Source organism: Quercus lobata, chromosome 6, assembly GCF_001633185.2.
Source record: "Quercus lobata isolate SW786 chromosome 6, ValleyOak3.0 Primary Assembly, whole genome shotgun sequence".
Lineage (NCBI taxonomy): Eukaryota > Viridiplantae > Streptophyta > Magnoliopsida > Fagales > Fagaceae > Quercus > Quercus lobata.
In genome coordinates this window covers 29,167,946-29,181,414 of record NC_044909.1, presented here as the reverse complement: position 1 = coordinate 29,181,414, position 13,469 = coordinate 29,167,946, and the positions used below count along the sequence as shown (strand labels likewise).

Genomic DNA, 13,469 nt, shown 5'->3' with positions numbered 1-13,469 from the left:
TCACTTTTTACCTATCATTAACAACTTACCACCTAAATTTTGTTATAAAATTTTTGTGAAAGTATTGTGTATTGAATATTATTTTTAAAAAAAAGTTTCATTTTTGCTCCTTTGTTAAAAATATATATGTATATTTTTTGTTGACTTACTTTACTTTCTATTTGTGATTCTTTTCCATTCTCTTTATCTCTCTTTCTCTCTTCTGTATTTTCTTAGTTTTTCTCTTTATTTAATCAAATTGTTTGATAAATACTCTATAGATTTTCAAGTCCAAGAAGTTTTTTAGTGCTTGCTCAAATTCCAAGAGAGCAATCACATGTATGATTAAAAAGCCATACATGATTCTAAAAAAAAGGCCATACACTTCAAAAGCAAAAACTTATATTAGTTACCATTTTTTTTTCTTTGTTTCACATTACTCCTAGTTCTACTCTTAGGTGTGTTAGTATTCTTCTTTACCATATATTTTTATTTAATTGACAATACATATAAATATAATAAGTTATTATTAATTTGACAAAAAATTATGATTAATTAATTAATTATATTTGTTGTTTTACTGATCTTTAAACTATTAATAACTTTTTTTATATTATTGTACAATATAGTTGTATTATATACTGAATTGTATTTAGATTACTATTTTAGATTATTGTATATAATATGGAAGTTGTATGTACAGAAAAAAAAATCATTTTATTTTTTATTTACTCTCATGACAAATTTCATGCTCTATCATTATTGAATCCTCTAGAAAAAAAATCCTGGAGTCGCCATTGGGCGGAACCTCTCTCTCTCTCTCTCTCTCTCTCTCTCTCTCTCTCTCTCTCTCTCTCTCTCTCCTCTCTCTCTCTCTCTCTCTCTCTCTCTCTCTCTCTCTCTCTCTCTCTCAATGGGAGATGGAGAATTCTCTTAATTTTTTTTTTCTGTTCTGTTGCTAAATGAAGAATCACTGTCAATACTTTAAATCTTTTACTATTTGGAGTTTGGACCCATTAGGTGTTTTTTATTTTTATATATTTTTTTATGAACTACCCATATGCTGAATGGGTGATTTTTTTTTTTTTTTTAAACATATGCCCAAATGAATAAAGGAGCAACAAATAATTAATGGTGGTGCTTGTCTTTTAGTGTTTATTTATTTATTTTTTTAGTTGAGATGATTTGAAATTTTAATGGTTAGTTGTTAATATTTAATAGAGTTTGTTGATTGTAGTATTATGCTACGTGCCTAGTGTTGTTATGTGCCTTTTTTTAATTTAAACTTCGCCTCCCCTAACTTACACTTCTGGCTCCGTCCCTGGATAACCCTGAAAGTGTTTTTATTAACCAGGCAAGTTTAGTATAAATTCTATTGTAATACCATTATGTTTAGATTCTTTATCTTTTGTTTCTCAAAAAAAAAGAAAAGAAAAAAAGATTCTTTATCTTTTATCTCTTAAAAAATAAAAAATAAAGTTCTTTTTCTTTGCATCAAAACAGGTATCAAGCATAAGTGAAACCCTGTGTTATATTTTTGTTTTGTACTAACATTTATTACAGTTCTCCAAAAAAGAATAATCGCACAAGTGGGGCTGATTCTAGGACCACGCAACTTAAGTTTTTGCCCAAAACCCCAAAATTGTGAAATAATAATTTATTTTTAAGAAGATATGATTGAGAGCCCGTTGAATAAAAATGGGGAAATAAGCCAAATTAATTAATTAACCAATTATGTAATTGGTTCAAATTCTGGCTAAGATTCACAACAACAAATCGCATGTACGATTAAGATTATGTTTGGTTGGAGGATGTAAACAGACTATATATATAACAAAATATATTTGTAATTTTTTTTTCAATGAATATAGTTATGGTTGTAATTTTTCATTTGTCAAATAAATGATAAAATCATATTATATACTAAATAATAAAAGTTGGGTCTTCTAAACTAGAAGCTGTGGTTATTTTCTCTTTACGGCAAGTGTCTACTCTCTCATTAATTATTAAATTTTATTTAAATTAAACTCCATTATCAAAATATCGGGTTACTTATCAATTTTTACGATGGTTTACCCTAGTTAAAACTTTTATCACTAAATTTTCAAATAATTTAAAATTTTACTTCAAATAGAGTTCTTCTAGCAAACGATTAGGGTAATTTAAAATAATACTTTTTGGGACTCGAGTTTGTCAAACTCAAATTCTAAGTGAAACTTGAGTTTATCAAATTCGAGTTCTAAGCATTATATTTGATCAAATTGCCATAATTCTTGAAAACTTGAGTTTGGTAAACTCGAGTTTTACTTGGAACTCGAGTCTTGGAACTCGAGTCTGACAAACTCAAGTTTCAAAAAAGTGTTACATAACTAAATAAGTTTTGCTATGTGCTTTTCTTCTAAATTTTTCCTAAAATTGTTCCATTTGGCAAAAAAGGCAATTAAATTGATGAAATTGATAGCCCAGTAACAATGATATTATTTGTAGCGATTCATGTCAGTTATTTAAACAACTAGTGAAGCCATGACTTTAGTTGGGGGAGGGGGAATTAAAAGATTTAGAAAAAAAATAAATAGAAAAGTATAATCAACATGAACAAAAATAAATAAAGAATTATATAACAATTATTTGTTATACAAAATGTAATATTAAAGTAAAATAGAATTCATATATCACACACTAGATTAATTTACTTAGTTTCCCTTGATGATTTTTCATATTATTAAAATAAAAAATAAAAATAATCAATTCAAGAGATTAACATAGTACATAAAGTTTAAACATGTAATTTGCTTGCTCAAAATAAATTGAGAAAAAAAATTAATATAAAAATATTAAAAATATAGCAATATTCTTGGAAAGTTATTTTGCATAACTGTCTGAAGTGATTTTAAAAATTATGCAGCCCTCTTTTTTTCTTTTTTCTTTTTTTTTAATATTTAAGTTTGTAGCAAAAACCAATGATTTGAATATGATGCTAACACATAATATTTCTTTTCTTTTTTCTTCTTTCTTCACATAATATTTAGAGCGCATTTTGCAAGCTAACAGGGGTGTCCTCTACCCACACTTCACATTCAAAGCTTTGGATGCCAACTTAAAAGCTCCCCTGTCAGATGGCTTTAAAACCGAGTGTGTTTCCTAACTTTGTAGCAACATTAAGATCTTATAAACTTTGTGAACTTTTGCACTCTTGCTTCTTATGGTGTTCTAAAGGTTTAAAAGGATGAGGAAGAGTAGTGATATTTATGAGTTTGATATCAATGAAGAACAATAATATGTTCATGTAGTGGAAGTATATCAACTATGCTCCATCCCATATGTCACTCTCCAATGTCTCCATCGACCAAGTCCTAAGGTGTTTTAAATAATGTGTAGTGTAAAACTCGAGGCATAAAGGCTAGGACTTTTTTTTCAATGGGCTTCACAATACCAGCAAACAACCACCAACAATACAGAGAATTATTTATTTATTTATTTTTGCGCTTTCTTGGAATTTCTTTAATAATAAAGAGATTAAGATTATGCTTAAAATGATATGGATACGCAAGTCTAAAAATTTCAATTGGTTGAATGATCAGTGGAAGGTGATTGACAATGCTAAGGCGTAGAATTTTTACTTTTGTCTTTAGAGAGGCGGAAGAGGAGAGATGACAAAAACTGAAATTGATATATGAAGCCTACTGAACTAAAAAGGTCATGAGAAATCATATATAATATGACTTAAGGACAAAGTTTCTCTCCAAATTAGTTTTAGAGAGAAAACATTCAATCTCTCACTAAAAAAAAATTATCATGATTGTATATTTTGAAAATCTAATGGTTGGATTGTCAAATTAATAATATGTGTTCTATTTTTCATTAAAAAAAAAAAAAAGGTGTTATATATTAGGGAGTGCCACACTGCCACCTAGTAGTTTGGAGGAAAGCTTAGACAAAATTATTAAACCTTCTTAAAATTCGGGGACAGCAGGGAGTCCCTGCATGCCTTGCCCCAAAACGCTAATGATTTCATGTGGAAGGAAGGGATCTTTATGCGGAATCAGGCAATGTCTCTGTCTGAAGGTCAAATTCATAACCTATCCCATATAAATTCAGGCACCACTCCAATGCTACAAAACAAAAGCATTTTCATTTTTTATCGGGTTAGTTTGAGTTTGAGTTTGCTATTACAACATCGAATATGAATGCAACTGTGTTCAGATTGGTTTGGTTTTAGGAATTTTAAGAATTGAATCACCTAAAGCCGGTACTCTGGTGCAAGTCTATTGTCTACTCTTCCAAGAAAAAAAAAAGCCTCAATAAATTTTGTTTGTAAAAGTAAGCAAGCAACTTGAATCTTTTACTTCATTTTTCTTGACCTTAATTTGTCTGGGATCTAAATCATATACAAAGGAAATCACTTTTGGCAATCTTCTCACTAGTACACCTGTTATCTGGGTCGTCATTTAAAAAATAAAAAGGACAAAAACACTTTAAGTAGTGGGAGATTACTATAATGGTAATCCTTATCTACTTTATGATAGCACTAGATCCATCCCAAGTGGGAATTTTTCTACAGAGGTCTCCTCTCAATGAACTTTAGATTAATTTATAGGCTTTATTTCCAAAAGTCTAAACAGTTAGGCATCATGCACATGGTAGTGGTGGCTTTAGAAATTTTTTTTAGTATGTTATTTAAGAAGCATAAATTACGCAATCTGATAAAAAGAGAAATTCATATGTTAACAAAAAAAAAAAAAACACAAATACATAAAGTTTATAATTTGTCCATAATTCTAACAAAAGAATAAACAATAAACTATAAGTTCATTTGTAATATTAATAAAATTATTAATTATTGTTGTTTAGTTATTTCATTATTTTTCTTTACCAACTATTAGCAGTCTAGCACACACCCTACTGTGTATCATCTACCCAGCTCAATCCATGCCTAACATAATTTAATTTATTTGCCTTTTATAATGTTTTGTTCGGTTACTTTTAATTTACTGTTACTGCCTGTCCACTTCCCTAAACCAAATATCCAACCCCAGGTCCCCAGTTACCCCACATCCCAATAGTTGATGGCCCCATCCGCCCCCACTCAAGAGACAAGAGCCAATCAACAATATTACATTCTCTTACACAGTTACACAAACATTAAAGAAATATAAAATATTCACGATACACAAAATTACAAACTCACAAACCGATAAAGTCAAAATGTCAAATAAACTTTACCAAAAAAAAAAAAGAAAGTCAAATAAAGGCAATTAGACAATAGATTGTAAAGGGGAAACAATTGACAAATGCAAGGGGAAGAAAAAAAGTACATAACACAAAGATTACAAGGGAAAGAGTAAGCAGTACATGGTTAAGGCAATCACCACCCAAGAAGATCAATAATTCCCAAAACTACATAACATATATGCTTCAAACCATCCTCTCTACGTGCAAGCTCCAATGGATAAGCCAATCCCGGATACCTTTTGAAGGCATTGTGGCAAGCATTTGGATAATCTGCAGCTGCAGTTATGTGCATGTAAGCATAGTCATAGGACTCGGCAACCAAATTCTGAACAGAAGCTTGGAGTGCATCACCAGCATAGGTATATTTGTCAGCACACTCCTTGAGGACTTTCTCCATTTTTGTGTCATTAGTTGTGCCAAGCAACTGAAAGGACAAGTATGAGGAAGTGGCTGTGGCATTAGCCATTCCAATCCCAACCATGATGACTGCCAATCCCTTTGTGTCAGCATTAGGGCTGTTGGGATTAGATTTGAGACACGATAGACAAAGGTCATAGTATTTGGTGCTATTGCAAGTCTTTTGGATAAGATTATCATCTGCAGTCACAAAAGTATATGGTTGGTAAAAAATGTAATGAGGAAATGCAAGGGAGAGAAGAAAGAGCAAGAAAATTGTAGAACCCATTTGGGAGAATGATGAACTTTGATTCAAGTTTCTTATGGAGAGAGGGAGTGAAAGAGAGATGGAATGAATTTGTTAAGATGGGAATTTCAAGGAAGCAGAGACTTTGTGATAATAGTCCCTTTCTTTTCCAATATCTCCTATTTATTTTAGATCTAGGTCTTTTGACTTATGTTGTCGGTCACTAATTTAATTGTGAAAATGAGTTGTTTTACATTATATTTACTTTATTGATTGGAAGCCAAGTTAGGCAAGTTGCATGTAATAGGCCTTGTTTGGCACTTAGCCAGCAGTCAAAACAAGTTCACGGGTCACAACCGGCAATGGTGTGGAGAACTGTAGATCCTCAATACAATGTCCTTTGAGTTCTGAAATGTATTGTTTTACTATGGGAAGGAAGCCATGATAGCTGGACAATGTGGTCAGCATACATAGTATCTTGACCCACCAATTATTAGATTCTGTCAACTTTCTAAACATATAAAATCACTGTGCCAATTTTCTATTGATGTATGGACCGTTTTTGTTTCTACATTTATAATATCTAGTGTGAAATCAAAGGTTTATGTCATCTGTTCATATGAAAACATTAGCAGCCAATATTGGAGTGGGCAACATTTGAATTAGTATGTGGTAGAATGTGACTTGTCGTTGACAAGTACTGATCCTGATGTTCAAAACTGTTCTGTAAATAATTAATTTCAATCGTAATCCAAACATAAACTATTCCGTATAAAAAGAATATTGCTTTGTGCTGATATAGCATGTCCCATTTCTTGGTTGTAATGGTTCAAAAGTCCGTTTTAGTCTCACAAGGGCATGTGAGGTTAATTTATTGGATCTCTTAAAGTTAGTGCTGGAAAAATAACAGAAAAGAAGTGGTGTAGTCACGTGGGGTTGTAAGAAAAGGGAATAAGTACATATCAATGTGCACAAACATCTCACAAATATTCAAGGCTAGTTTAGTGGTTCCTATTAAAATGTCTACTGCCCATGCAACAACAACTAGATATTTTAGACTAGCATGACATTGTTGAATATATTGTAAATATCTAGTCTTGTAGATATTTGTCACATAGAATATCTTGTAGATGTTATCTTGTAGATATTAGTTTAGTAGTTTTATACTTAGTTAGTTAGGCCACTTGTCGTTTTGTAAGCATTGTAGAGCTTGACATGGTCCTCTGTTTCTACTATATAAAAGGAACAGAGTCAGTTATTTTAATATACGAAATCATTTTACACAGAAGCTCTAGAAGATTCACTTTCTCTCTGCATGCTTTCCTTCACGTCTCTGCATGCTTTCCTCCATTGTTGATCCTTCTTCGAGCTTGGATTCTTGATTTCAGCATGGTAACAGAGCCGAACTAGATCAGAGTCTTCATTCTTGGTACACTCTGTATTTGCTAGTTCAATTTCTCATTCAATTCTTTCTCTTCTTTGTGCATTTTTTCAGATCGAGTAGAAATTTCTTTGTATTTTCTCTTGATTTGCGCACAATTTTCTTTCCCCTATGTTTTGATTTTCTTTGAAATTCTTAGCAAATTAAAATCAGAAATTAGGGTTTCAATAATTGAATTTCACTTGGATCTTGATTTGATCGTTGAAAATTCAATTCTCGATTCTTATAATAGAGACTTAGAGTTTCTATGATTGAATTCATTGTCTAAATCTTCAATTCTTCAAAGATTTACATACAATTCTTGGTTCAATTCTCATTATGAGAATCTTGAATCTTTCGTTACTGTTCTTATTGAATTCTGGGATTTTTGAGGCCTTCGTTGTTGTTCTTGTTGAATTCTGATTTAGAATTCATCATTATTAGCTATGGAGTATTTGTTCCTGGCCTTGTTTGTAGTTCATCAATTCTTGATCTTTGATCTGAAGAAATGAGTGATAGCACTCCAAGAACCACAGCCACAGTTCCAACCATTCAGCCATGGGAGAACTCTTCCAGCCCATATTTCTTGTCAAATAGTGACAATCCTGGTGTATCATTGGTTGTGCAATATCTCACTGAAGAGAACTACAGCACCTAGAGTAAGGCTGTTCTTATAGCTTTGGATGCCAAATCCAAAATAGGTTTCATTGATGGTTCTCTGTTGAAGCCTCAATCTGTGGATCATCCTCTTTACACTGCTTTGTGCAAATGCAACAACACTGTTCTAGCGTGGCTATTCAATTCTGTGTCTAAGGATCTTCAACCAAGTGTGGTTTATTTCAAAACAACTAGGGAAGTTTGGTTGGACTTGCAACACAGATTCTCTCAAGACAATGGACCACACATCTTTAAGTTAAGACAAGAAATTTGCTCTTTAGCACAAGAAGATTTGAGCATCAATAGCTATTACACCAAGTTTAAGTCACTGTGGCAAGAACTTTCAGATTATAGGACTTGCTCCTGTGGTCATCAGGCTGAAGATTGTGTTATGTCTTTTTTGATGGGGCTTAATGAAACTTATACCACAATTAGAGGGCAAATTCTACTGATGGATCCCATTCCTCCCATGGGCAAGGTGTTTTCTCTCTTGATTCAAGATGAGAAACAAAGAAAGGTTGGCAAGAAGAATACTATTAAGTCTTCTGCTCTAGCAGTCAAGACTAATGGCTCTGGCAGGTCATTCAACAAAACTAAGTCTGGCAGACCACAATGCACTCATTGTGGTGTTTTAGGCCATGTTGTTGACAAGTGCTACAAGCTTCACGAATACCCCCCTGATTACAAGTTCAAAAACAAGGCTTCACAAGCAGCTTCCTTTGCCAATAATGTTGTAACAACTGATGCTTCTCTTGATAAAAGTGTCAACTTAACCCGATCCGAGTATCAACAATTACTTGGCTTACTGAATTCTCACAGTCACTTTAGTACACAAGCAACACTAGAAGGAGGTTCTAACACACACCAAGTTGCCAACATCATCACTCAGCCTACTCAGTCTTCCTTTGCTCTTCAGGGACATGAGGTTTCAGGTATTTGATCAGCTCCTTCTTTAGAATATTCTGTTTTTTCTTCCAGTACAGTCACAACTCACATTAGTTCCAATGACTGGATTTTAGATAGTGGTGCTACAGACCATATGATTCATTCCATCCAATTCTTTACTTCCATTACCTCCATAATTCACATCTCTGTTAGATTGCCCAATGGTGACATGGCTAAGGTTTCACATATTGGAACTGTTCAAGTTTCTCCCACTTTGCTATTAGAAAATGTCCTTTGCATTACCACATTCTCTTTCAATTTAATCTCCATTAGTAAACTGACTCAATCCTCTTCTTGTTGTTGCATCTTCCTCTCACAATTTTGTCTAATTCAGGACTTACAGCACTGGAAGATGATTGGGTTGGGTAAAAAGCAAGGTGGGCTCTACACATTACAAAGAAGTCAGTCTACTGCTTCATTACCTGAATCCGTGTTTACTGTACTTGCTAAACTTTCTAAAATTTCTTCCTTTTGTTTCAATTCTTGTACATCTGATGTTGACAACACTAGTCTATGGCATTGTAGGTTAGGTCACCCTTCCCCACAAAGATTAGTCTTGTTGCATTCTCTTGTACCAGATGTCATTAATTGCAATATCAATAAAACTTTTGACTGTTCTGTTTGTCCTCTAGCCAAGCAAAAAAGGTTGCCTTTTCCTGCATCTATTTCTTCTTCTTCTTCTTCTTGTTTTGATATAATTCATGCTGACATTTGGGGCCCCTATTCTACTCCTTCTTTAAATGGCTCCAAGTATTTCCTTACCTTAGTAGATGATCATAGTAGGTGTACTTGGGTCTACTTAATGAAACACAAGTCTGAGACTTCATGCTTAATTCAAACCTTTGATAATATGATTTTTACACAATTTAAGGTTCCTATTAAGATGCTTAGATCTGATAATGGACCTGAGTTTGCTTTAAACTCTTTTTATGCTTTTAAATGCATCATACACTAGCTTAGTTGTGTAGAAACACCACAGCAAAACTCAGTGGTTGAAAGGAAGCATCAGCATCTTCTTGCTGTTGCTAGAGCTTTGAGATTTCAAGCTAATCTTCCTTTGAAGTTTTGGGGTGATTGTGTTCTCACTGCAACTTACCTGATTAATAGAATTCCTAGTCCTATTTTGCATGATCTCACTTCATTTCAAATATTTCTAGGTAAGCCTCCTTCATATATTCATCTTAAATCTTTTGGATGCCTTTGTTATGCTTCTACCTTGGCTAGAGACAGGTCCAAATTTGATCCCAGGGCCAAGGCTTGTATTTTTCTTGGTTATCCTTTTGGTACCAAAGGATACAAGCTTTATGATTTGGCTTCTAGGACTTGTTTTGTCTCCAGGGATGTTGTCTTCAAAGAGTCCTGTTTTCCTTTTAAACATTGGACTTCTAAATCCAACCCCATTCCTTCTTTAACACCCTCTGATTCAGTCTTTCCATCCCAACCTGTTTCTGCAGAATCTTTCACTCTTCCTGTTTCTGTAGAATTCACTCCTGCTTTTACCACAGACATTGCAACCCCTCCTAATGAGTTTCCAGATCTTGTGTCTCCTCCTTCTACCTTAGAGAAACCTCATTCTGATCCTACTTTACCTGTGCTTCCCACTTTTGTTTCTCCTCATTTACCTTAGCCTCAAAGAAAGTCTTCTAGACCTCACAAAGCACCCTCTTATCTCCTTCATTATCATTGCAATCTAGCTTCTTCACATGTGTTAGCTTCAGCTTCACTTACTCAACCTCTTAATTCCAGTACTTCTGCTCCTTCAGGTATTCTCTACCCCATTTCATCCACTTTGACTTATGATAAACTTTCTACCTGTCATAGAGCTTTTGTCATTTCCCTTTCTGTTTCTAAGGAGCCTGATTCTTATGTTGAAGCCATCTTGGATCCTAGATGGCAAGAGGCAATGCAAGCTGAGTTTGATGCTCTTAAGGCTAACAACTCTTGGGTTATGTGTCCCCTTCCTCCTGGTAAGGTTCCCATTGGGTGTAAATGGGTTTACAAAGTGAAGTTGAAAGCTGATGGTTCTGTGGAGAGGTATAAGGCTCGTTTGGTGGCTAAGGGGTTTACTCAAACTGAGGGCATTGATTTTTTTGAGACCTTTTCTCCTGTGGTTAAGTTTGTCACAATCAGAACCTTACTTGCTCTTGCTGCAATTTCTGGTTGGCATTTGACACAGCTTGATGTCAATAATGCTTTCCTCCATGGTGATCTTCATGAGGAGGTCTACATGCATCCACCACCTGGTTTTGGCAGCAAGGGGGGGGGGGTCTGTAAATTGCTCAAGTCATTGTATGGACTTAAACAAGCTAGCAGACAATGGTTTGCTAAATTGTCTACCACAATTGTTGATCATGGGTTTGTATAATCCAAATCTGACTATTCAGTCTTCACTAGAGTTCAGGGATGCTCTATCATTATCATTTTGGTATATGTTGATGACATCTTGATTGCAAGCAATGATGTGGATGCAGTGAATTCTTTCAAACAGTTTTTGGATAGTAAGTTCAAGCTTAAGGATCTTGGTACATTGAAGTATTTCCTTGGACTTGAGGTGGCTAGGACTACCAAAGGTATCTCTTTATGTCAGAGAAAATATACCTTGGATCTTCTTGCTGATACAGGTTTGTTGGCTAGTAAACCTGCAAGCACACCTATGGAGCCATCTGCAAAATTCAGCAACTCTGTTGGTCAATCCATATTAGATGTGTCACAGTATAGAAGACTAATTAGCAAACTTCTTTACTTAACTTTGACTAGACCTGATATATGCTATTCAGTGCATAAATTGAGCCAATTTCTTAGCTCTTCTAAAGTCCCTCATTTACAAGCAGCATATAGAATCATCAAATACTTGAAGAAAACACCAGGGCAGGGTTTGTTTCTCTCTGCAGATTCAAGTATACAACTAAAGGCTTACTGTGATGCTGACTGGGCAGCTTGCATTGATACAAGAAGATCTATTTCAGGTTTTTGTGTTTTTCTAGGGGATTCTCTAATTTCCTGGAAATGCAAGAAACAACAAGTTGTCTCAAGATCCTCAGTCGAGTCTGAGTACAGAGCTATGGCCACAGTAACTAGTGAAATTGTATGGTTAGTTGCTTTGTTCAAAACCTTTGGGGTGCATCATACACAAGCTGCTTACCTGTATTGTGATAGCAAAGCTACTCTGTACATTGCTACCAATCCGGTATATCATGAGAGAACAAAGCATGTGGAAGTAGATTGTCATTTCATTAGAGATAAAATCCAAGCTGGTGTTATCAAGACTTTCCACATTCCAACAAAGCACCAGATAGCAAATTGCTTCACTAAAGCTCTTGGACAAAGGCAGTTCTTTTATCTTCTTTCCGAGATGAACCTAATGAATATATACGGTTCATCTTGAGGGGGAGTATTAAAATGTCTACTGCCCATGCAACAACGTACAACTAGATATTTTAGACTAGCATGACATTGTTGAATATATTGTAAATATCTAGTCTTGTAGATATTTGTCACATAGAATATCTTGTAGATATTATCTTGTAGATATTAGTTTAGTAGTTTTATACTTAGTTAGTTAGGCCACTTGTCATTTTGTATTGGCTGATTGTAGAGCTTGACTTGGTCCTCTGTTTCTACTATATAAAAGGAACAGAGTCAGTTATTTTAATATACGAAATCATTTCACACAGAAGCTCTAGAAGATTCACTTTCTCTTTGTATGCTTTCCTTCACGTCTCTGCATGCTTTCCTCCATTGTTGATCCTTCTTCGAGCTTGGATTCTTGATTTCAACAATTCCTAAGACCTCATGAGATTCCTAACATTTTATGTTCAAAACTCCTAATCAAGATCTTGAGGTCAGCCCTAAGGGAACTTCCCTCTATTTACCTAGTGTGCACAAAACGCAAAACTACACACACTCGGAGGAATAGTCAGGCTCTCAAAGAGCTCTGGACAGCCACATTAGCATATAAAAATAAATAAAAAGAAAACATTTTACAAGTAGATTTTACAAAAAAAGGAACCTACAGGGACTCAAATCTCATTTGACAAGTTATTATTTTCAAACTTGATTTTCTTTGTTCTTTGGAAGCACTAGATAAAAATTAAAATGATGCACGTTCTACTTTCACAGCAATTGATATCACTACAGTTCAAGAGAAGATGTGAGAGGTTAAATAGGTAAGTGACAATAAAGCTATAAAATTTGCTTGCCTAATGCTTCTATGAGATTTTGTAATGGAATGGATTTGGAATGAAAAGAAAAAAGAGAAGTGCATATTCAAATGGTAAACAAAACTAGCTGAAGCATATTCACAGCATATTTGCTGAGGTACCACCTTTAATTCTAGGAACAAGAGGGTCTGGTATTGCTTGTTCTTTGCAAGCAGGCATAGCACTACTAGCTAGAATTTCTTAGTACAGAAGTCTTGTACTCTCCTGCATAGTACACTTTATGAGAATGCCCAAGAATCATCCCAAAGCCAAAAACATCAAAATTGTAAACTGAAGTATTACATAATCTCATTCTTTCTCATGTTAAAGGCCGGCTCTAAATTTTTTAAAATGTACTAGTAAAAATTTGCTTTTGGCGAACCAGTATATAAGA

At 34.1% G+C, this 13,469-nt stretch overlaps 1 protein-coding gene across 1 annotated transcript; it reads right to left on the bottom strand.

The window, feature by feature from the left end:
- Window positions 1–5,225: 5,225 nt before the first annotated feature.
- LOC115950586 (cell wall / vacuolar inhibitor of fructosidase 2) lies at window positions 5,226–13,311 on the bottom strand. Its single transcript, XM_031067788.1, has 2 exons — window positions 13,201–13,311; window positions 5,226–5,808 (listed from the first exon to the last, which is right to left on the bottom strand). Exons 1-2 carry the CDS (start codon window positions 13,253–13,255, stop codon window positions 5,345–5,347), a joined length of 519 nt encoding a protein of 172 aa, XP_030923648.1. The 5' UTR covers window positions 13,256–13,311; the 3' UTR covers window positions 5,226–5,344.
- Window positions 13,312–13,469: the final 158 nt, after the last annotated feature.

What these genes read in the sequence shown, in the direction of transcription:
- LOC115950586 (XM_031067788.1), bottom strand. Translation starts at nt 13,255, where the DNA reads ATGCCTGCTTGCAAAGAACAAGCAATACCAGACCCTCTTGTTCCTAGA. An exon ending in TCTTGTTCCTAGAATTAAAG is followed by an intron (nt 5,809 to 13,200) that starts GTGGTACCTCAG and finishes TTGTGACTGCAG; the next exon opens with ATGATAATCTTATCCAAAAG.